Source organism: Crinia signifera, chromosome 3, assembly GCF_055691185.1.
Source record: "Crinia signifera chromosome 3, ASM5569118v1, whole genome shotgun sequence".
Lineage (NCBI taxonomy): Eukaryota > Metazoa > Chordata > Amphibia > Anura > Myobatrachidae > Crinia > Crinia signifera.
Window position 1 is genome coordinate 106,856,143 of NC_139219.1, and position 22,385 is coordinate 106,878,527.

The window sequence follows — 22,385 nt, forward strand, 5'->3', positions numbered from 1 at the left end:
TTGCTCAAATCTGGCCTGCTACAGGCAGTATGGTGAATGTATGCTTGCTGTATCACCATAGCACCTATGTGTATTAAATAGCGAAATGAGACGCACGTACAGAAGTACCCATATACTACAAATGTCTATTTAACATAGACATAGACGTGAATTTGCTGCAAAAACTGCAATATGCTGCAATTTTTAGTCATGAAAATGTGCGAATTTTAGTCATATAAATTAGCAAATTTGTGGACAAAAAAACAGTATGGGGTGCCTCCTGAGCATAAGTAGCCCTGGGCCCATTGAGCTGGACCTGGTTCCAAAAATACGGGGGACAAAAAGCGTATGGTCCCCCATATTTCTGAAACCAGCCCGAACTCTGGGACCAGTCCTGGTTCCAAAAATATGGGGGACAAAATAACCGGGGGTCCCCTGCGGTGTCATGCCACAGCCGGGGGACACTTTTTACATAAGGTTCCCTGGCCCTATCATGCTCACCGTGGCTGGTCAGCCCTGGATGGGGTACCTGGGGGAGGGGAGACCCCCCCAGTAAAGGGCCTCGCCCCCAGGCTTCACCCATCCAGGGCTGAAGCCCGGGGCTGTCCCTGGCATTCGTGGGCGGTGGAAAAAAACAAAATTGCATTTTATAGGTGAAGTCCTAGCAGCCCCCCCCTTGCATTCTGGTACTTGGCGAATCACAAGTCTAAGCATGCAGGGAGTTATAGGGGCCACCTTGGACTTGTAGTCCACCTGTAAAAAGAAAGTTAAAAAAAACCACAGACACAGAGAACAGTAAAACTTTATTACAGTATAAACACACACACACACTAATTTTCCCTCACAAATCCAGCATTGTCTCCGTTTGTCCCCTACAGCAGCTCACCACGCATTAGCTTGAATTATTTTATAGAAAGAAAGAAGCTGAATTTGCTCATCTGATGCAATCGCAATGGCTATGCCCCCACATGCTTATTTGTTTAGTCCCTGCTCCACCCTCTTTTGGGGCACATTCGCTGGCCCCACCCTCTATTTCGTGGAGCTGGCAGCCTTAAAGTCATAAACCCTGATATGATTGGATGTTCTTACTTGGTCCAGAGTATGCGGTGTTAAAGCACTTATGCAATTCCGTTTTTAGTATTATGTTGCACAGCTTGCACTTATACAGACATGGTTATAGGATAGCTCTTTTGACTCCTTGGGGGGAATTCAAATGTTTACATTTGGGCATTTATTCCACCCTTTCAAAATCACGGCAATCGCGCCAAATATTCATGACCGGGATTCAAATGTTTAGGTACTTTTTTTTTTTTTGGAGCATCAACAGGGAGTGGAGGTGATTTTATAAAAGGTTATGCTATGGTGATAAGAAAGGGGTGGTGGAGCGCTAATAAAAATTGTATTTGACCAATTGGGTATTACAATTCATTATAATATATAATATGAAAATATATAAAAAACACACAATAAAATCACAAATGATCATTTCTTCTCTATCCGCTCTGCCCAGCCACTCCTTAGCTGTCACCTCACTGGTGGCAGCGGGAGACTCTGGTGGGCAGTCAGCGGGAGACAGCTGTGGAGTGGCGGTCGCATGTGCCCAGCTTTACGCAGCCGTGGGAAGGAGGCTGTGGGCATCCAAAAGGAGACGGTTCTGGGGAGGCAGTTGTGGGCTGTCAGCAGGAGGTAGTGAAAACCTTGACAGTGCTGCTCCGTTAATAGTAGGTTGCGGCTAGAACCACTTCTGTATTTTTACTTTTCCCATCATGCATCTAACAACTTTCGCCCTCACCTAACGTCACATCCTAGTAAAAAAACAGAAGTGGATCTATACATTAAAATTAGGTGCTCTGTCCTTTCTCAGCCTCATCCCTCACAAAGCCACGGAGACAGGAGCTGGCGGAGTGTGCAGCGTACAGGGGAATGTCAGCTGCACTTGTGTTGAGCTTAACAGATACACTAACATGGAAGTGCTGAGCCTGTGAGCATGTCCATTATCCCTGCTGACATTGCCCCCCATGCTGCACTGTATAATCCTGCAGCTCCGGACCCCAAACCTGTCACATAAGCACAAAAATGGCTGACAGGCTGAGAAGTTCCATAATAGTGTAGCGCAGTATGGGTCATAGAGTCGACAGTAATTAGGTCGATAGTCAACAGGTCAATTATTACAGGTAGACAGTTAAACTGTCGACATGCATTAGGCCGACATGGTCAAAAGGTTGACACAAGCAATAGGTCGAGGTGGAAAAGGTTAACATAATTATCATGTTTTTTTGGTGTCTATGTTGACATAAGTCGACATTTATACTGTATAAGTGTACCGCGTCCCCTCGCATGGATTGCTTTGCTCGCCATGCTTAGGGCATGGTGCCTCGCTACGCTCAGCACACTATTATATTCTTCCTTTATGTCCACCTGGATCGTTACAGTAGGATGAAAAAATATAAAAGGAAACGTTAAACTCCCGTCGACCTTTTTAATGTTGACCTTATCCATGTCGATATATTGCTTGTGTTGACCTTTTGACCATGTTGACCTTTTTATGTGTCGACCTGTTGACTGTCAACCTATTGAGCACATCCCCCTTCACTCTAGCGCTGTTGACACGGTAAAGCACACTGCAATGTATATCCTGTAGCACTGGTGACCATGCCTGTCACTGCAGTGCTAACAAAAGTGACAGGCCCCAGTTTTTTTAACTAGTATAGATGCACAGCTGACACTGGTTGGGACACTGCACTGTATAACCTGCAGCTTTGCTGCCCATACCTGTCCTGTCTACTCAGTTCAAACAGAGTTGACTGGCTCAGGACATTCTATATACTCTAACAGAGCCCTTTAAATCCGTGCTGCTTGACAGTGGCCCAGACGCTGCACTTTAAAAAGCTGCCGCACTAATCCCTATACTTGTCTCCTCAGCGCCAAACAAGCTGATAAGGCGTAAGAGTTCCCTGTCATGTGACATCAGCTGCTTGCCCCGAGGATGCATGAGTACGCCTGCATACGCCGGGATATGCCCAGCGTTTTTGTGGGCACTTCCATAAATTGCTGGCCGGGCCCCTGCGTCCGCCCTCTGCCCGGCCCGTTCTGCCGATCATTGAGCGAATGCCCCGACATGGACTATACGTGTCTCTGGTGACTAGATTTGCGGCGCCCATCTACGTGAACAGGTTGTTTTCTGACTCATCCAGAAACCACGTACCAGGCCAAAAAAAGTGTGTACCCAGCTTTACCGTCAGCTTCTTCATCATCACCTCTAGCTGCTGATATCTGCTTCTCCTCAATGTAGAAGCACAAGTGAGTGTCAATGAAATTTGTTTAAAAAATGAAATGCTGCTACAATAACTTAACAGGACTGGAGAGATTATTGAGTGCACACAGTGCATCCAGAAGGAGTCAGCGTGCATCACTGCTGGCACTGCAGCACTCCACTTGGCGGGGCTGTGTTTAGAAACAATCACTGTAGACACTTCCTGCTTCGCCTGGGTTACAGGCGAAGCATGATCTGCATTATCTCCCAGGAAAGTGTGTTTTGAGTATCTGAATCCCTAAGTTATTAGTCTCTGCAATAGACTTTTAAACATAAAAGGATCAACCAACAGTGTACAAAATATAAGTGCCAACATGGTAGTAATGTTAAATAAAGCATTTGAACCATGTCTGCATTATCGCTTTAAATATGATACCTTATTGCAGGGGTGGGGAACCTCAGGCCCGGGGGCCAGATGCGGCCCCCGTAGCCGGTCTGAGTGGCCCTCCCACCCGCCCGACGGCTTTGCCGGGAGTCAAGTACAGGGGAATTCTGGCGTGAGGTCGGTAGTTTTCGCGAGATTCCTCTTAATCAACAGCAGCCGGAGACTGTCAGTCCTATTCAACAGCAGCCGCCGGAGCGTGGGACGGCTGCAGCAGGACAATTTGTAAGGGAAATTTTTACTTATGGCCCCCAAATAATTTTTTTCCCCATACAAACGGCCCTTGGCACAAAAAAGGTTCCCCACCCCTGCCTTATTGCTATGTTTGATGTTATATTGCTTTAACTAAAATGAATGTCTGCATGATGCCTCCAATCTAAGGTGAGTGGGAGGGTGGATATGCCACTACGGCGGTTCCAGCGCACTTCTCTGCATATTCAAATTGTTATACAATGCAGTGTAACTTGGTGCAGAGAAGTTGAGGGCCCTTCTGTACAGACAGCTCGGGCCCCGGAGCAGCTGCAACCTCGGTAGTTACGTCAATGTATTCAGTAATTATATTTATTTTGTACACTGACAAACTGCATGCTCGCTACTTGTACTACAAATTACCTGTGAAAGTTAGAATAGACTGATTCCTAGTAGGGGGTACATGGTAAACCTGTACCATCCTAAGGAGGTAAATAGATATAGACCTTTTATCCTCTGCCGGTCTATGCTTCATTGTTCCAAAGACAAGCTAATTAATATTATTATTATTTATTTCATTTACAAGGAGCCACAAGTGATTTGCATTGCCGTGTATGTAGCATACATTGCAACAATAAAAAGTAAAACAGAGCACAAGTAACAATGAGCACCACAAACTTTAGCTGAGATGTAAGGAAGCAGAGGAATAATTGGTGGACTATAGGGGCATGCAGCCATTGGAATTATTATTATTATTATTATCGTTTATTTATATGGCACCACAAGGGTTCTGCAGCGCCTGACAATACAAAGAACAAAACAAGAAAGATTGTGATTTACAGTACAAATGCAAATTAGGACAAGTACATAGTAAATGAAAAGACAGTTGCAGCAGCGGACACTGATGTAATTATAACAGTGGCAGAGATATATTCTAAGAAAAGCACATGAGGAGAGAGGGCCCTGCTCGTTAGAGCTTACATTCTAAAGGTACGGAGCAGACAAACTGGGGTGACACAGCAGGGATAGAAGCAAACATAAAAATAGGGTTAGGATGAGAGATGGTTGGATTTAATGAAGAAGTGGGTCTTGAGTGCCCAATTAAAGTTTTGTAGGGAGGTGGCAAGTCTAATAGAGAGGGGTAGAGAATTCCAGAGATACGGTGCACAACGGCCAAAGTCCTGGAGGCGGGAATGGGAGGAAGTAACCAGTTTGCAGGAGAGGCAATGTGCATTTGTGGAGTGGAGAGGGCGGGTGGGAGTGTAAAGAGAGACAAGGTCAGATATGTAGGTGGGAGAAGAATGGTCATGGCTTTGTAAGTGAGCGTAAGGAGCTTGAATTGTATTCTGAAGGGAAAGGGGAGCCAGTGCAGGGCTTGTAAGAGAGGGGAGGTGGACATAGTATGTTTGGAGAGGAAGATGAGACGGGCTGCAGCATTGAGGATAGATTGGAGAGAGGTGTTTTACAGGGAGGCCAGAAAGTAGTAGTTTACAATCTGGATATAACTAGCGAGTGGATGAGGGTTTTTGTAGCATCCTGGGTGAGATAGAGTCTGATCCTGGAAATATTTTTGAGATAGAAAGGAAAGGACTGTGAGAGATGCTGAATGTGTGGTTTAAATGAGAGAGTGGAAGCAAAAGTAACGCCAAGGCAGCGTACTTCGTGGCTAGAGGAGATCGTTGTTCCATCAATAGAAAGTGATATTGTGGAAGGTGAGGTAATGTGGGAGGGTGGGAAGATGATCAGCTCAGTTTTAGACATGTTTAGTTTAAGAATCGATGAAGGGTTTAGATAAGGAATAGATGAAGGGTTACAAACAAGAAGAAATGCAGGTACAGTATAGATGGTTGCTGAGTACTGTAAGAGAGACCTATAATTGAAGGGCAAGAAAATGGACTGTGACAACAGGAGGGAAGAGATCCCCCTTCCAAGTAGCTTACAATCTAGGGGGTGGGGGAGACAGACATGTGACATGAGGTGCGAGCAAGAGGAAAGTGGACAGAAATAAGCAAGGCAGAGATAAACAAGGCATGTGACAGGGGGTTGGGAAAGCAACTGTGATGAACTGGAGGGATTTCAGCACCTGTTTGAAGCTTTGCAAATTTGGGCAGAGTCTAATAGTGCAAGGGAAGTTGGGCAGCGTGGGCAAAATCTTGGTCTTGCCCATAGGACGCAGTGACCAGAGTAGAGATAAAACTATTGTCCCGGAGGAAAGGAATATGCATGCAGATGAGGTTGGAGATGTTGGGAGCAGTGGAGTCAGAGAGGGCCTTGTTTGTGAAGGTTTGAAGAGGATTTTGTAGAGAATGGGAGCCAGTGCAGATTTTTCCAAAGGGGAGTGGCAGATATGGAGTGGCGGGAGAGGCAGATAAGTCCAGCTGTGATGATGAGAAAAGATTGGAGAGGAGCAAGATGGGAGCATGGGAGACTAGTGAGGAAAATGTTGCAGTAGTCAAGCTGCGAGATGACCAGTGAGTGAGTTTAGTCGACCTGTTGCGAGCAATGCGGCATTGCTGGAACCAACAGAATTATATGTGAGGGTGAAATTTACTATAACGAATGATGCTCATGTTCATACTCAAATATTAGTAAAACTCACACTACAAATACAAATTTCACTATGACAGTCACAATGAAATCTGTAAAGTAAAGTAGGTGGATTTGTCAAGGAAACATAAGTGGATTCATTTACTGAATCCCTTCAGTCTTTTATAGAAGCTTAAGAGTGGTTTAAAGCGTAAAATGATTCACTTGTGTAAAATATTATGGTATCCTAGTTTCCTAGGTCATGCTGTGGCTGCAATGCATTATAATCAATGTTGGCTAGTAGCAATCTATCTTAATATACTGTAGTGAATTGTGGTATATATTATTGCTTTTTACTGTTATTCTTAGGGAGCATTAATTCCAGGTTGTGTTGGAGCAATGATGGGTAAATGTCTAAAATATTGTCATGATATCACTCCAACATCATCTCAACATCACACATTTTCCCTATAGATGTGTGCAGAAAAAATCAGGACGTTGGGCTGCTGCATGTATGGGTGATGTGTTCAAGATATGGTGTTATATGATGTAACACCATCTACAATTAAATTGTCCCTGTAATGTGTAGAGCATATGTGATCCAAGACCCCCCTCCCCCCAAAATAAACCCCCAAATACTGTACAACACCAAAAAGCATTTTACGCAATGAATGAACTACATACATTATTTAAAGGCTAAGATGATCTTTGGAGTTGATGGTGATGATGCAAAGATAAAATATCACATCATTAGTCATATTTATTTTACAAAATGTTCCTATGTATTTCGCCATACACATGTAGAATTTTGCCAGCTGTAATGAAATAACCTCAAGCATTTAATCATTTAGGGGGTTTCGTTAGACCTGATTTCTATGATGCTAGGCAGCAAATTCGTAGGCCGGGTGATAATCAAACTCCTTTGTATGCGTATGGCTCACATAGCCATCCAGTGATAATATCCAGCGTCTTTTTAATCTCTGCCCATATGCAAGCCAGCATTTGTTGGTGTTGTTGTTGGCCGTTTTAGGAGCAGCCTGGTATTTTCAGGAAAGTCGTGTGACGTTGCACCGTACTAGTAAGTCCTGGGTTACGCACAGATAGAATATACTGGAACAATCATTTGATAATGACTTGAGAATGGATTTTTAGGTAATCACTCTGGCGGGGCTTCGGCTAGCTGATTGCAGGTCTCTGCAAATCAGCAGAGAACCAATAAGGTTTGAATAACCCCCAGTGCCGAATTAAACTCACTGCCATGGCCCGGGATTAAGCCTTGCCCTCGGAATTATCCCCGCCCCTTTTGAAACACCCGCAAATCGTGGGTTGAGAAGAAAACCGATCCTTGTTAGAAGTTGCTACTTTGTATTTTATTTAACCTCTGGATTCCCCCTGCTGCCAAATGCAGCCTTTTAATTTGCAAATATACAATGTTGCAACTTCCAACAAGAATTGTTACTATAAAGTTCAGCTTCAATAGCAGGACTTGATTGATAAAAAGAGGTCCTACAACCTTATTAGCAGGACTTTGTTTAATAATATGACTTTCTATATTTTTTTGAGAATATATAATTTTCCATGTCTCAATAGGATTAGATAATTATGTAGGTTTTGTTTATACGTAATGTTTTGTGATTTTATGTATTTTACGACTTTTTACCTAAATTAATACTTATGTGTATTCATAAATTTCTAATAATTTTTTTCATGAACGATATGTTTTTCAGTCTTTTATAGCTGACACAGCAGTGCTTTCTTAATTGACAGAAATCATTTGCTGTAATACTGTATATTGGGAGCCTTAGCTGTGCCAGATTATTAGTAATATTACCATCTCATCACCACCAACAGTCACCAGCGCCTGTTTTTCCTGTATGTTTGACTTTAGTTATTGCTGGCAATGATCTGCTACTGAAGTTTAGTTAAATATTGCACCCCAAAAAAACAGTTCCTCCAAGCGAGGTTGGCATATTTTGCACATATCTCACAGCAGCATTGGCACTCAAAGGGTTAATCTATGTATCCGGTATATAGGCTAGCTCAGTAGATATATAGATAGATAGATAGATATTGGGGTGCCGAATGACTTGCCGACAGTCGGAAACTCAACTAACAGGGGCTAGTCTCTCGTGGGGGTCCACAACTCCCAGAGAAGCAGTATAGAAGCTGTGGCAAGCACAGCGAGCCACCACACCCGCAAGGGTCATTTTTGCACCCGCCGCTCTGTTGGAATACCGGCGGCCGGGTATACTAAGTATACTGACCAGCGAGATCCCGACCGTCGGCCAGTCATATCACACCCAGATATTATGTAAATAATTTATGTATCTATTTACACTTGTTTAATGGACCTGATATACCTGCTATATACTGATTCACCTCAGTCTCAACCCTATGCATCACTCTTCCCCTCCCTGGACCCCCTCCTTGCAAATCCTGTGTTTGCTCATGATTTGCAGAAATTTTGTTGAGTGTCGAATCCTTCATTAAGCAACTGATTCACTATATTTCTATAATAAGATGTATATCTGTTTTAATCACACCGTGGTTAACTTTTAATATTTAGAGAAAATACGTTTTTATATTGACTTTGGTGCTCTACTAAAGATTTCAGATGCTTTGATAAAGCGAGTTCAATGCTCCCAGGACCAGTGGGTTAAAGGTGCACTGGAACCAAAAGTGTCTCCTGATTTTGACCTCACATTGGACAGCGATCCTTTACTTCAGGCCATACACCAGCTGGATTTTATTCAGATGAAATGTAAGGGTGAGCTCATAGTTCTCATTTTCTTTGTGTTTTATGATGTACATGAACAACATGAAAATGTGTGCACCTGTGATGAGACGGTATAATTAAATGAACACAGTTCAGTTGACAGTCTTTACAATATATATATATATATATATATATATATATATATATATATATATATATATATATATACTGTGTATATATATAATTGGTTGGGAGTGTCTCATTCAATGTGATTTCAGAGAGTACATGTGTCAGTCTTTGGGGCTGATTGGAGTTTGGGCCTGTGGTTGGAGTTGTTATATAGAAGCAGCAGCAGCAGCAATAACACTAATATGGTAATAATGCCGAAGGTGTCACGCCTCCTGCTGCATTACTGATCCAAACTGTGTGCAAGGACGCAGTATTGGATCTTGCCCAGCACCATCATCCGGCTGTGTGACCCAAGCCGGCCACTGGAAGTCCTATACAGAGGCCAGGAAACTCCATTCTCTGACTGAGATCCTGACCTATTCCCTCCCTTGCAACAACATGCCTCCATTTGAAGCCCCCCTCCCCACCCCCAAATGGCATCAGTCTGTCAATCACTAAGACTGATGCCAATTATGCGCAGAATGGGTCCTGCACATAAACAAACTACTGATAATCAGTACTTTGGTGAATGTAAATCAACTACAGCCACATCTGAACTACCCTTGCTGTGCAAGCTGGAGGCTGAACATATATGTGGATCTAGACCTGGGGTAGCCAACCCTAGTGCTCGAGAGCTACCAACAGTGCATGTTTTGCAGGTCTCCTCACAGAATCACAAGTGAGCTAATTAGCTCCATCTGTGTATATTTTAAAATGTGTCAGTGATTAATGAGTGCAGCTGTGCAGCAGCTAGGTTGTCTGGAAAATGTGAACTGTTGGTAGCTCTCGAGGGCTAGGGTTGGCTACCACTGATCTAGACGCTCGTGAGTCCATGTCCTGGCACCGTCCACCGGATCGCCATCCGCCAAAAACTAGAGGAAACAACGGTACACTGTGTATAGGGGACGAGTACACTTTAGACTTTATAGTGTATTATTATTATTATGCCATGGTCCATATGTCTTTCATAAATATTGTCACATATTGTATGTCTTTCAAAAGAGTTAAATGTTTGCGTTAACTTTAGATGTACATTTTCCTAATGTTTCCTACACTTTATAATGGAACAAATAGTAATTTGAATAATTACATTTTAAGTCATGAATTCTAATTAGGATGGCCAAAATCATCAGAAGAAACTATTCCATCATTACATTAAATGGCATAAGCCAGTTTTGGGACAGTTATGATGCCAAAATAAGTTAGCTCCTCTCTACAGAGCATAAAATGATAGGGGAACTCATCATCTTATTAACCAAATTAGTAAGAGGGGTGATGTGGTATTCAATGCCCGACGATAAATCTGTAATAAATTGTCCTTTTCGGACAAGATTAGTTTGGATTGACATTCGACCTATTCAATTTTGTCAATTTTTTTCAGTGAAAACGGCCACCGATAGTCAAAAACAAATGCGGACAGTAATGTAATGTAAAGTCGAATCTACACAGACTTCAGTAAGGGTAATATCTTTACAGTGAAGTAACATCCAATTGGTCAGTTTAGTTAATAAAAACTGATTGTCATAGTCTTAATAGTCTCTATCTTCTCACACACTCTACATCTAGGTGAAGTTCTACATTTCAGCGGGTTGGGATCATTTGGTCTACAACAAGTTGGTTGACAAGCATTAGGTCGACACCTTTAGGTCGACTTGGGAAAGGTCGACATGGGACAAGGTCGACATGGGTCTAGTTCGACATGGGTTTAGGTTGACAGGTCAATAGGTGACACAAGCATTAGGTCGACAATGTCTTGGTCCACAGTCAAAAGGTCTACATTGGGTTTTTCACTGTTTTTTTTACCCGAATGTCGACACAGTCGACGTGGACACAGTTTCCAGTGCACCACATCCCCTTGCATCGCTCACTTCGCTCGCAATGCTTCGGGCACACTATTTTGTTCTCCCGCCACACCCTAGTGGATGGTAGGGCATGAAATAACGCCTGTCTGCACATGTCGGCTCAAAAAACAGTGAAAACCCCCATGTCGACCTTTTGACTGTCGACCTAGACACTGTCGACCTAATGCTTGTGTCGACCTAATGACCTGTTGACCTTAACCCATGTCGACCTTGACCCATGTCGATCTTGATCCATGTCGACCTTGAACCATTTCGACCTCGAACAATGTCGACCTAACGATGTCAAACCAATGCTTGTTGACCAACTTGCTGTAGACCCAATGACCGTATTCTATTTCCACATACCTTGAAGCCAGGGGTGTAAAATAGACCTTTTATGGACCCCATAGCAAGATATTGAAAGGGCCCGCCAGTGACCAAATTGACTATTCGCCGGACACTCGCACACAGCAATGTGGGAGGGGGGCATGGGGCGTTGTCGAGCGGTGACACCCATGGGAATGGCCAGCATTTCATGGGCATTTCCATTATAATTCACAGATGATGTAGGTGCAGGGAGGGCAGCTGACATCAGCGGATGTCAGTTGCCCACCCGCTTCCCGCACAGGGTGCCCACAGACCTAAGACACCAAGGTGTCTTAGGTCTGCGTGCACTGTAGAAATGATTCCATGTTTGGTGGCCATCGAGTGATTTCCTCCACGCACACAAGCTGTGAATGGATGTTAATGCTAAACATCCATTCCTACGCGTGCGGGGGAATTCGCTATGTGAGGGGGGGGTGGGCTGGCGTGCATGCGGCGTTTAATGGACTTTGTTAGAAAAGTCTGGTTGATAAGGAAATATTGCATCTGTGAAACATTTAACATTTTTTGGAGAATCTGAGATGACTAACATGCAACTTTCATCAATGCAGTTTTTTTCCTTCATTTTAAAGCTTCAATATCATTTTATTTAGACATATTGTCATCACTACATCATCAGTTGTCATCAGTACAGCATAGCATATCACGTGTTCAATTGTGTCTGTGTGGCTCCAAGAAATACCCCGCTAATTCATCTATGTACAACTGCTGGAGGGGTAAGGGCAGAGTTACACTAATCTGTATTCAGTTCCCGTTACAGTGCCCCCAGTACCATTACTACAGCTGGAGAAATGCTGCACTAGAAATAATAGTGTTACTTTGGCTTGGAGAATGCCACCCTTTGCCCACAATCCTGTGGAAGGATATATTTTGGAACTAGATGATGGAGATGGTGGTCCATTTAGGGTAAGAAAGGAAATTATATATTCCATTTTATTGTAATGTAATGAAGTACAGTGCTCCATAGATTTAGCGGGATGCAGTTGAAATTCCGGCAGGCGGAATCCCGGCGTTCAAAATCCCGACGCCGAAATCCCGACCGCCATAATCCTGACCACCGAAAGCCCAACACTTTCTCCCTCCATGGGTGTCCACGACACCCATAGAGGGAGAATAAATTAGTGTGCCGAGCATAGCGAAGCACCGGTCCCGCTGCGTGGCGAGCGCAGAGAACCCGCAAGGGGGGGCAATCCACGTCCCCCGTTGTCGGGATTTTGGCGGTCGGGATTCCGGTGTCGGGATTTTGAATGCCGGGATTCTGACCACCGGGATTTTGTATGTATTCCGCTTTAGCAATCTAATACCACCCTCACTTTTCACTAGATTATATTGTCTGGACAAAGGGTACATTCTTGTGTATTAAATCCATATGCCACTTTCTATACAGGGCTAACCAGTCTCCAAATGTTTTTTGTCAGTCTTTATTTTACTGTATTCCACCCAGTATATGTGGGACAACCCTTGCAGTCTTCTACTCAGATCATTTATATAGCAATGATCTTTTCTAAAACTCAGGTCCGATGCAAGTTTCTGTACACAGTTACAACCCAGGGTCAGCAACTAGACCCGGGTCAGCAACTAGAACCGGGACAGCGACTAGACTCGGGTCAGCAACTAGGCAAAATCATGTTGCACCGCATGTGGGGAAGATGTATGGATGCCAATCCCGGGGCATTTTTTCAATCCCGGGAATTGGAAATGCTTAATCTCGGGATTCCCAGGATCCTGGGATTGGCATCCCTAATAAGAAAACCACCCCACTCTCCCCCACATTGCCTTACTTTGAGCGGGACAGGCGGGAGTGGAATTGAGGGAGGCTGCTGGTGTGATGCCGGAGGGATGTTAGTGTGTCACTGCACTGTGCAGCCGGGAGAAGTCGGGTGGCTAGCGGGTTCAGTGCTGAAGCACGCGCAGCGTGACCCATAGGTCACGCTCCGCAGGCCACAGCTCTCCACCTCCGGTGTCACAACTCGCTCGCCGCCTGACCTCTCCCGGCCACACACAGTCATGCCTAACCGGATCACAGTGGCAGGCGAGTTCTCAGTGAAGAGCTCCGGTAGTAGAGAGCGGGGGCGTGTTCAGTTGGCTGCACAGTGTGACGCGCAGCGCGACCTCTGACCACATCACGCTGCGCAGCCAGGACAGGAGTAGCTGGGCAGCGTCTGAGCGAGTGCTCAGACGTTGCCCAGCATTAGACTAGTTTAATCCCGAAATCCCAGGATTGGAAGCTCCAATCCCGGGATTCAAATCCCGGCAATTTCGTGCAAAATCCCGGGATCCCGCCGATCCCGATCCCAGGATTGTCCACCCTCGGCAGATGTAACAGCTGTGGATTAAAAGATCTACAGTAATCAACAATCAATAGGTCGACATGCATAAGGTGAACAGGGTCAAAAGCTCCGACATGGCAATGATAGACACAAAAAAGGTCAACGCAAGGCCTTTTTTATTGTGCAAGGTCTTTTTTATTGTGGGTATCAAATTGTATGTTTTACTATATGTGACCCCAATTAGTAGAAATGTGTACCCTTGTGAGCTTGCTTTGCTCACCATGCTTCAGGCCTTGTGGCTCACTCCATTACCACTGCACTCGCCAGAAGTTACTATTCCCAGTTAAAGTTCATGCCTCAGTTTGAAAAACAAAAAACATGTATAGAACATATGTGTCAATCGTTTGAACCCATTGACCTTTTGTACCATCTACCTTGTGAATGTTGACCTTTTGACTATGTCGACTTTTTGAAATGGTCGACCATATGGTATTGACTTATTAACGGTTGCCCTATTATCCGAATACCAAGTAATATGTGCAGTGAGATTTAGATTTGGGTGGGATACATTTTTTCTATGCATGGAAATACTGGCTGATTTTGCATGTAGCCCACAATTACTGTACACCTTTATGTTTAGGTAGGTCTTACTTTCATTACTGTAACAAACAATCCAAAGTGAAACCTTTTGTATCTGATAATCCAATCATAATCCCCACAAAAAACAACATTGGTATTCCAAAAAAAAAACTTGGATTTTTCAGAAATACTAAATTTTGGTTTTATAAATACTGCATTTTCCCCAAAGACACATGCTATCATATAAAAGTCCATAAAAGAGGCTTCAAATGAAACCTTGCTCAACTGTATCATGATCCAGCATACAAATATATTTGAATCATTGTCTAATATTCCTGTATAACATTAGTAGATGAACAGAAGAATAATTACCTATTTGTGTGTTTTTGCTGCTCTATATTTTAGGAAGTTTATGTGGGAAAAGAGACTTTATGCACAATTGACGGTCTTCACTTCAACAGCACTTACAATGCAAGAGTCAAAGCATTTAATTCAACAGGCCTTGGACCTTACAGCAAAACAGTAGTTCTACAGACATCTGATGGTATGTTTTGTTCACATTTAAAAAGTTCATATATGCACAATTAGAGGTCTATGATACATATGTGTTCACATACATCTAGCCACCTTTTAGGCAAACAGCCCTTCTAGTCACTGTTTTGCAATTTTTCCCATAAAAATGGATCTTATTGGCAAAACAGATTGTATAGGACACACAAGCAACCTCTGTTGATTAAAATTATATGTGATTGCTACATGCCTCAATTTTGTGTGCAACTGCAGCTGTATCTGCATACAAAATTGTACATTACAGTGTTTTCCTGGAGAACACTAATATTCCATTTTATATGCAGACACATTTTAATGAAAAATGTTTGTCAATTATCTACAACGCAACTAGGATCTCATGGAGGATAGATGTATAGTTTATACTTGCTACATACTGTACATGTATTTTTACTAATATTAATTCTTTTGATCTATTATTATGTGGTCTGTATTGTGTTAACATTAAATCTGTGTTTTTAAGTTCCATTGTTTTCTTACCAGTGTTTTCCTGTTTCAATATTTCCTGACTCCCATTCTTTCCAAACTACTGAAATTAGAGCTAAGAGTTCTGAAAGCATTTGCATTATAACATTCTCTGTAAAAGGGAATTCCACAGTCTAAATTCATAATTTACTGAATCTCTTGTAAAAAGATTTTCTCTAAATCTCTGCAGGATACAAATTTGTTACAAACAGAACACATTTCTGTACATAATAATTGCCTGCCTTTAATCTCTTGTACTCGCAGGGTATGAGGCCTGGCTGTCGGCCCTGCATCAAATTCTCTTACTTGTGAGTCATAAGGAGGGGTGTAGGCAACAGCCAGGGCAATAATAGCACTGCAACCTCCTAACAGTGCTCTGGGGTCGGAACCATATATGTTAGATGCAGTGAGGGTGTAAATCAATAAGGGCAGGGTGGCACTACCAGACATGGACCAGCCTGTGACTGGGTGTCCCTATGCCCAATACGGGATGCCAGATAGAGGTAACATAGTAACATATTAATTAAGGCTGAAAAAAAAGACGTTAGTCCATCAAGTTCAACCTACAGTATTTGACTTGCTATTACTGAATTGACTAAGTTGTATCTATAGGATTCCATGGTGGCCAAAAATGTATCCAGTTTTAATTTAAATTCATTAAGAGTAGTTGCTGTAACCACCCCCACAGGCAATGAGTTCCAGAATTTGACTGCTCTAATGGTGAAGGATCCTGTTCTTAATTCAGTTCGGAATTTATTTTCCTCGAGCCTCAGTACATGACCGAGTGTCCTAAGTCTAGGCCTGTTAGTGAACAAATCATTTCCCAGTTCCATATGATTCCCAATCCTGTATTTGAGCATACTAATCATGTCACCTCTCAACCTCCGTTTCTCCAGTGAAAACATATTCAGCTTGGTTATTCTATCTTTGTATTCAAGTGATTTGAGATCTTGTACTAGCTTAGTCGCCCTTCTCTGTACCTGTTCCAATTAATTTATGTCCTTTTTAAGGTGCGGTGCCCAGAACTGAACACAGTATTCCAAGTGTGGTCTCACGAATGCCTTGTAAAGAGGCACTATCACATTTGCATCCTTAAATCCATTCCCCTTTTAATGCATGCAGTTAATCTATGATTACCCCCAAGTCCTTCTCTACAGCAGAATTCCCTATAAAGATAATAACTCCATTTAGCCTATAAGTAGCTTGTTCCTTGTTGTTCCCATAATTAACATTTATCAACGTTAAACTGCATTTGACACCTTTCCGACCACCTTTCCAATTTATTTAAGTCACTTTGTAGTGTTTCCACATTCTCTCCTGAGTTAATTACCTTACTCAATTTCATGTCATGTGCAAATATTGCAATTTTACTCACTATGGGGGTTATTTTGGTTCACTCTTTCTGACAAAATCCTTCTTAGATGGACAAAACCATGTGCACTGCAGGGGGCAGATGTAACAACTGCAGAGAGAATTAGATTTGGGTGAGTTAATTTGTTTCTGTGCAGGGAAAATACTGACTGCTTTATTTTTACACTGCAATATAGATCTCACTTTGAAGTAAAACCCCCACCCAAATCTAATTCTCTCTGCACAAGTTACATCTGCCCCCCTGCAGTGCACATGGTTTTGTCCATCTAAGAAGGATTTTGTCAGAAAGAGTGAACCAGAATAACCCCCTATGTTACTTCCAATATCATTAATTAATATATTAAACAAGGTGGGTCCCAATATTGAACCTTGCGGGACTCCACTTTGGACCTTACCCCAGCTGGAATGTATGCGATTTACCACCACTCTCTGTCCCCGATTGTGCAACCAGTTTTTAATCCAATTACAAATGTTATCTTCTAACCCCATTTACCTAGTTTCATTAATAACCTTTTATGAGTCACTGTGTAAAAATATTTAGCGAAATCAAGCAGTATTACATCAACAGATTTCCTTAAGTCCAGCCCCCTACTGACTTCCTCATAGAAGCTAATTAAATTAGTCTGACATGATGTATTTTTGACGAACCCATGATGAGCCTTATGTATTACTTCCTCCTGTTATAAGAAATGTTGGATACTATCTCTTATTATTCCTTCGAATATTTTCTCCACAATGGATGTTAGGCTGAACGGTTTATAATTTTCAGGGTTAGTTTTCTACCTTTCTTCCATATTGGTACTACATTAGCTATTCGCCAGTCCCTTGGCACCATCCCCGAGTTTATTGATTCCTCGGATAACAAATATAATGGTAGTGTTATGACAGAACTCAATTCTTTTAGTATCCTAGTGTGTATTTTGTCCGGGCCAGGAGATTTTTTACTATTTAGGTTTTGTAATCTATTTTTAACTATTTCCTCACTCAAACACACAGCTTGGGAGCAATCAAGAGCATTTAATCTGTGGGAAATCTTCTGAAGATTATTCCCTTGTAAATACCGAAGCAAAAAATTCATTGAATAATTCCGCTTTCTCTTTTCCTTCTATTACCAGGGTACCCTGCTTATTTTTTAGTGGGGCAATATTTTCCTTCCTTAACAGTTTTCTGTTTATATAACTGTAGAATGTTTTGGGATTAGATTTGCTATCTGTGGCTATTTTACGTTCAGTCTGTAATTTAGCCATCTTGATTGTATATTTACATTTCTAATTACATTCTTTATATGCGGCAAATAATTTGGGTGTCCCATCTTGTTTAAACGCTTTGAATGCCCTCCTTTTTTTAGCTCACCTCTTCCAGGCCTGTACTTGCGCAATCCGTGGTGCCACGCCGGGCGCTACCAGAATTTATGCCCCGGCTTGATTAGGGCAGCCAGGCTGCAACCCACAGGCTTACGTGAAGTGTTTCCCGGTTCTGCTGGCCCAGCCCGCCGACAGCAGAAAAGGAGCAGTCAGTGGAGGAATGCAGGGGGAAAATGCGGGCATATTGGGAAAGCTACTGCAGGGATGACTCGCAGCCTAAAATGGCTGCTGGCACTGAGAGTAGCAGGGGCTCCTGTCTCTCACCGTTCTGTGGAGCGCCTCTTGAGGATGATGGAGGTGGGTGGGGGGTGTCCAGCTTGTATTATTTGATGAGATATTTAATGTTAGGTACAATATCCTCAGCTGAGATATTTCTTTTTTTTTATTCCTCTTTATTATAAACTTTTCAACATTAATATACATGCACAGATTTTTAAAATATTTATCTGTGTCATCATTTTGTTTTTGTGCACATTAAAGACACATACATCATACATTTAACATATACAAATCCCCTATAATTCTAGGTACATATATCTATTAAGATGTAACTTTAGTTGCAGTGTGACGTTTCAGCTGTCGTTCCCCGGTTCCAGCTACTTGTAGGTCTAAGGCAGGGTTGGGCAACAGCGGCCCTCCAGATGTTGTTGAACTACACATCCCAGCATGCCTTGCATCAGTTTCAGCATGTCCACAAAGCAAAACTAATGCAAAGCATCCTGGGATGTGTAGGTTATCAACATCTGGAGGGCCACTGTTGCCCAGCCCTGGTCTAAGGTGTAAAAATATCTAAGATATAAAAATGTTCACTTTGCTTAATGTGCTGCTCTTTTGCTACTCAGGAATATAAAAACCTCTATTATTAACACCTTTGGTTCTTGTTGTGTGTTCTATTATTATATTTGTGATCCTGTTAATAATGCCCCCCCCCCCCCTTCTTTCACGGTCTATCCCCTTCCCCCTTTTCTATATTATATAGTGAATCTCCCCCTCACACCCCTATTTCATTTTCTCTTGCTGAAGCTTGTACTCATCACTTATTATTCCCTCCATGAAATTTTCATACTAGCTGTAACATATTGGCCTAATTTTTAAACCTAACTTTTTTGCCCCATACCCAATTGACATCAAGAGAATTCTCATTATGCTTTTAATATTATTGTATATTGTGTGTGTTTTTTATTTATGAATGCATATTAAAATGATTTTTACCAAGGTAATTGTAAATTTCTTTCAGTAAAACCCTAGCGCTGTATCATATATTGCACAGATATGCAGTTATACTGGAAAGTGTGAGGTTGTTGGGTAATAATGAATGTGACCTAATAACATGAATTGTCCAATCAATTCTTCTAGGTACACTTTTTACACAGCATTTGAAGGAACTTGGCAGGAGAGTTATTCCAATCATCTTGGAAAACTAATCACAGATCTTCTGTGGCTGTAGGATTGCTCAAATCCTTCTATAATCCCACATGGACTTGATATTGAGATCAGGGCTCTGTGGGGGCCATATAATCACTTCAAAGACTTCTTGTTCTTCTTTATGCTAAAGATAGTTGTTAATGACATTGGCTGTATGTTTGGGGTCCTATTTGGAGCCAATCAGATGACTCCATGGTGGTATTGCATTATGTATATGTAACTGCCTGTATTTTTCTTGAGGACATCAATAATTCTGACCAAATCCGCAAACTCCATTTGCTGAAATGCAGCCTCAAACTTGCAGGAAACCTCCACCATGCTTCACTGTTGCCTGCAGACATAATTGTACCACTTTCCAGCCATTTGGTGAACAAACTTAAATGTTAACTCATCAGTCAATGACTTTGTTTCAACCGACATATACAAATAAAGACAGTAATCACCAGTGGTTGACTGTAATCCTAAAAAATTCTTCACTATGGGGGTTATTCTGAATGACTCGCTCGGATGCAAATTCTCACCCTTGCGAGTCAACCAGTGTGTAAGTGTACCAAGAAGAATTGATGTTGTTTTGAATGCAAATGTTGGACACACCAAATAAAGATTTGATTTTGATTTCTCTTCTGTTCATTCACGTTGCATTTTGTTAGTTGATAAAAATAAATTATTAACACTTTTATTTCTGAAAGCATTCTTACCTTGCAGCATTTTTTTCACCTACCTAAAACTTTTGCACAGTACTGTATATAACATGTCTGACAAATGTCACTGATATCTTTCATTTTCTTTCTACCAGTGGCTTTTTTCACATTTGACTCAAACTCTGCACATCGGGATATTGTTTTATCAAATGAAAACATGACAGCTTCTTGTAGCAGTTATGACGACAGGGTGGTGTTAGGCACTGCTGCATTCTCCAAAGGAGTCCACTATTGGGAGGTACAGGTCGACAGATATGATAACCATCCTGATCCAGCTTTTGGTGTTGCCAGAATTAATGTGGTGAAAGATATGATGCTTGGGAAGGATGATAAAGCCTGGGCAATGTATGTGGACAATAACCGTAGTTGGTTCATGCATTGCAACTCTCATACTAACCGGTAAGTTGTAACTAAAATGTCTTAAAGCATGGATGAATTTACACATTAATATACATTGCCTGAAAGTAAGCTGCACTGATCTGTCTAATACTGCAGTCTTAATTAACCCTTTGGGCAGTATTCAATGCTCCCGATTCACTGTTTTTTTTTTTGGCGAATCAGGCAGTTTTCACTGAAAATCTGATTCATCCTATTCAATGTTCACTGTTCGCTAAAAGCAAACAGTGAATGCTGGCCAGTTCTGCGTTTCATGCTCGCTGCAATTCGCTGGTGTATTTCAATGTGGTTTTCACTGCGATTCACGGAGAGTGTATTCAATGCTAGGATGAAGAACTGCTTTCAGCATGATTTTCGCCATGATTCACCATTTGCATTCGACAACTTAAGGTGAACTGGAATGTGATCTTTTAAAATAAAGGGTATTTTTTTGGGGGTGCAAAAAAATCAGTAATTTTTTTCTGTGAAGGGGCATGCTATTTTTCAATATATATTTCATTTTTAATAATTTTTTTTTTTACACATTCGCCAGCAGGGGGCCACTCATTATATATTCACTTCACACTGGTCCCGCTCATTACATATGCACAAGTGGGACCAGTGCAGCGGCTCCCTCCACAGAGCCCCTGCAAGCCCTCCCAGGGGGGGCAGCTTGTGCTGCCTGTGTCCCCGGGAGCTCTCCTCCGCCCCCTCCCCACACACATTCTGGGGCAGACAGGGAGATTTCCATCTCCCTGCATGCCTTCCGTTCCCTGCTCAAAATCGCAGGGCAGCAAGCCCCTGCAGCGATGAATAGGGAGACAAGTTCATTTCATTGAGAAATGTTAATTTCATTGAGAAATCACATGCATGGTATTCATACCTCCCAACTGTTCTGATTACAGCAGGACAGTCCCGCTAATTAGACACTGTCCCGCTGTCACACTCACAGACTGCAGTGTCCTGCACAGACAGTGATCACTGCAAAGCAGCAGGGGATCACTCGATAGATGTCATGCCTATTCACACAGCATCTAGCAGTGCATGGAGGAGATGCTCAGGCAGTGCTGAGAAAATTAGGAAAACAGGGACCACGGAACAGACCAAGCCCCCAGCGCCACTGCTTGGCTGAGCAAAGCAGCATTATGCATGGGGGACTCCCAAAAGCCCACCCCCCACCTCACCGCGGGACACTGCCAGCCCCATGTGGGAAGTGGGACAGTCCCAAAAAACGACACTGTCCCACAAAAATCTGGACAGTTGGGAGGTATGCAATTATCTGGTAGCCACAGTTGGGAGGTATGCATGTATTACTTTAGAGACTGCAGAAATGCCCATCAGATTGCTTTACAGTTCCCTATTTCAGAGTAAGTTAAGATTTAAAAAAAACCTACATTTTATTATGGAATGAAAAGCATTTTAGTTATGTAAATGTGACATCTGCAGTCATTATATGTACTACATATAATAAAAAATGTTGTGATCAACCCCTTTGCTTCAGGCGATGAGTGGGGCTTGTCTTCTGCATATTCCTCTTTCAAATGATACTTAATACTTATTTGGTGATTACCCATGATCCCCAGACAATGTTACCTTGTACTGCAGAAAACATAGGAGGAGAGATGTAATAGGATGCAATGTTTTTTTTAAGACAGCTATAATAATTGCACATGTCACAACCGAAAAATGCACATGTAATAGGATGCGCATTTTTAGACAAAACCAGAAATCACTTTTTTTTTGTACCGGAAATGTGGGAGTGTGTTATTT

General features: G+C 42.3%; 1 protein-coding gene across 4 annotated transcripts in view; it reads left to right on the forward strand.

The window, feature by feature from the left end:
• TRIM67 (tripartite motif containing 67) overlaps window positions 1–22,385 on the forward strand; it is a 77,220-nt gene that overhangs the window by 49,193 nt on the left and 5,642 nt on the right. The window contains exons 5-8 of one of the 4 annotated variants that reach the window (XM_083176354.1): window positions 8,997–9,156; window positions 12,247–12,404; window positions 14,753–14,891; window positions 20,336–20,639. In XM_083176354.1, the coding sequence (XP_083032480.1) occupies window positions 8,997–9,156; window positions 12,247–12,404; window positions 14,753–14,891; window positions 20,336–20,639 (761 nt within the window). The remainder of the gene's footprint in view (window positions 1–8,996; window positions 9,157–12,246; window positions 12,405–14,752; window positions 14,892–20,335; window positions 20,640–22,385) is intronic. The other 3 variants (XM_083176356.1, XM_083176355.1, XM_083176357.1) reach the window with 3 other exon arrangements.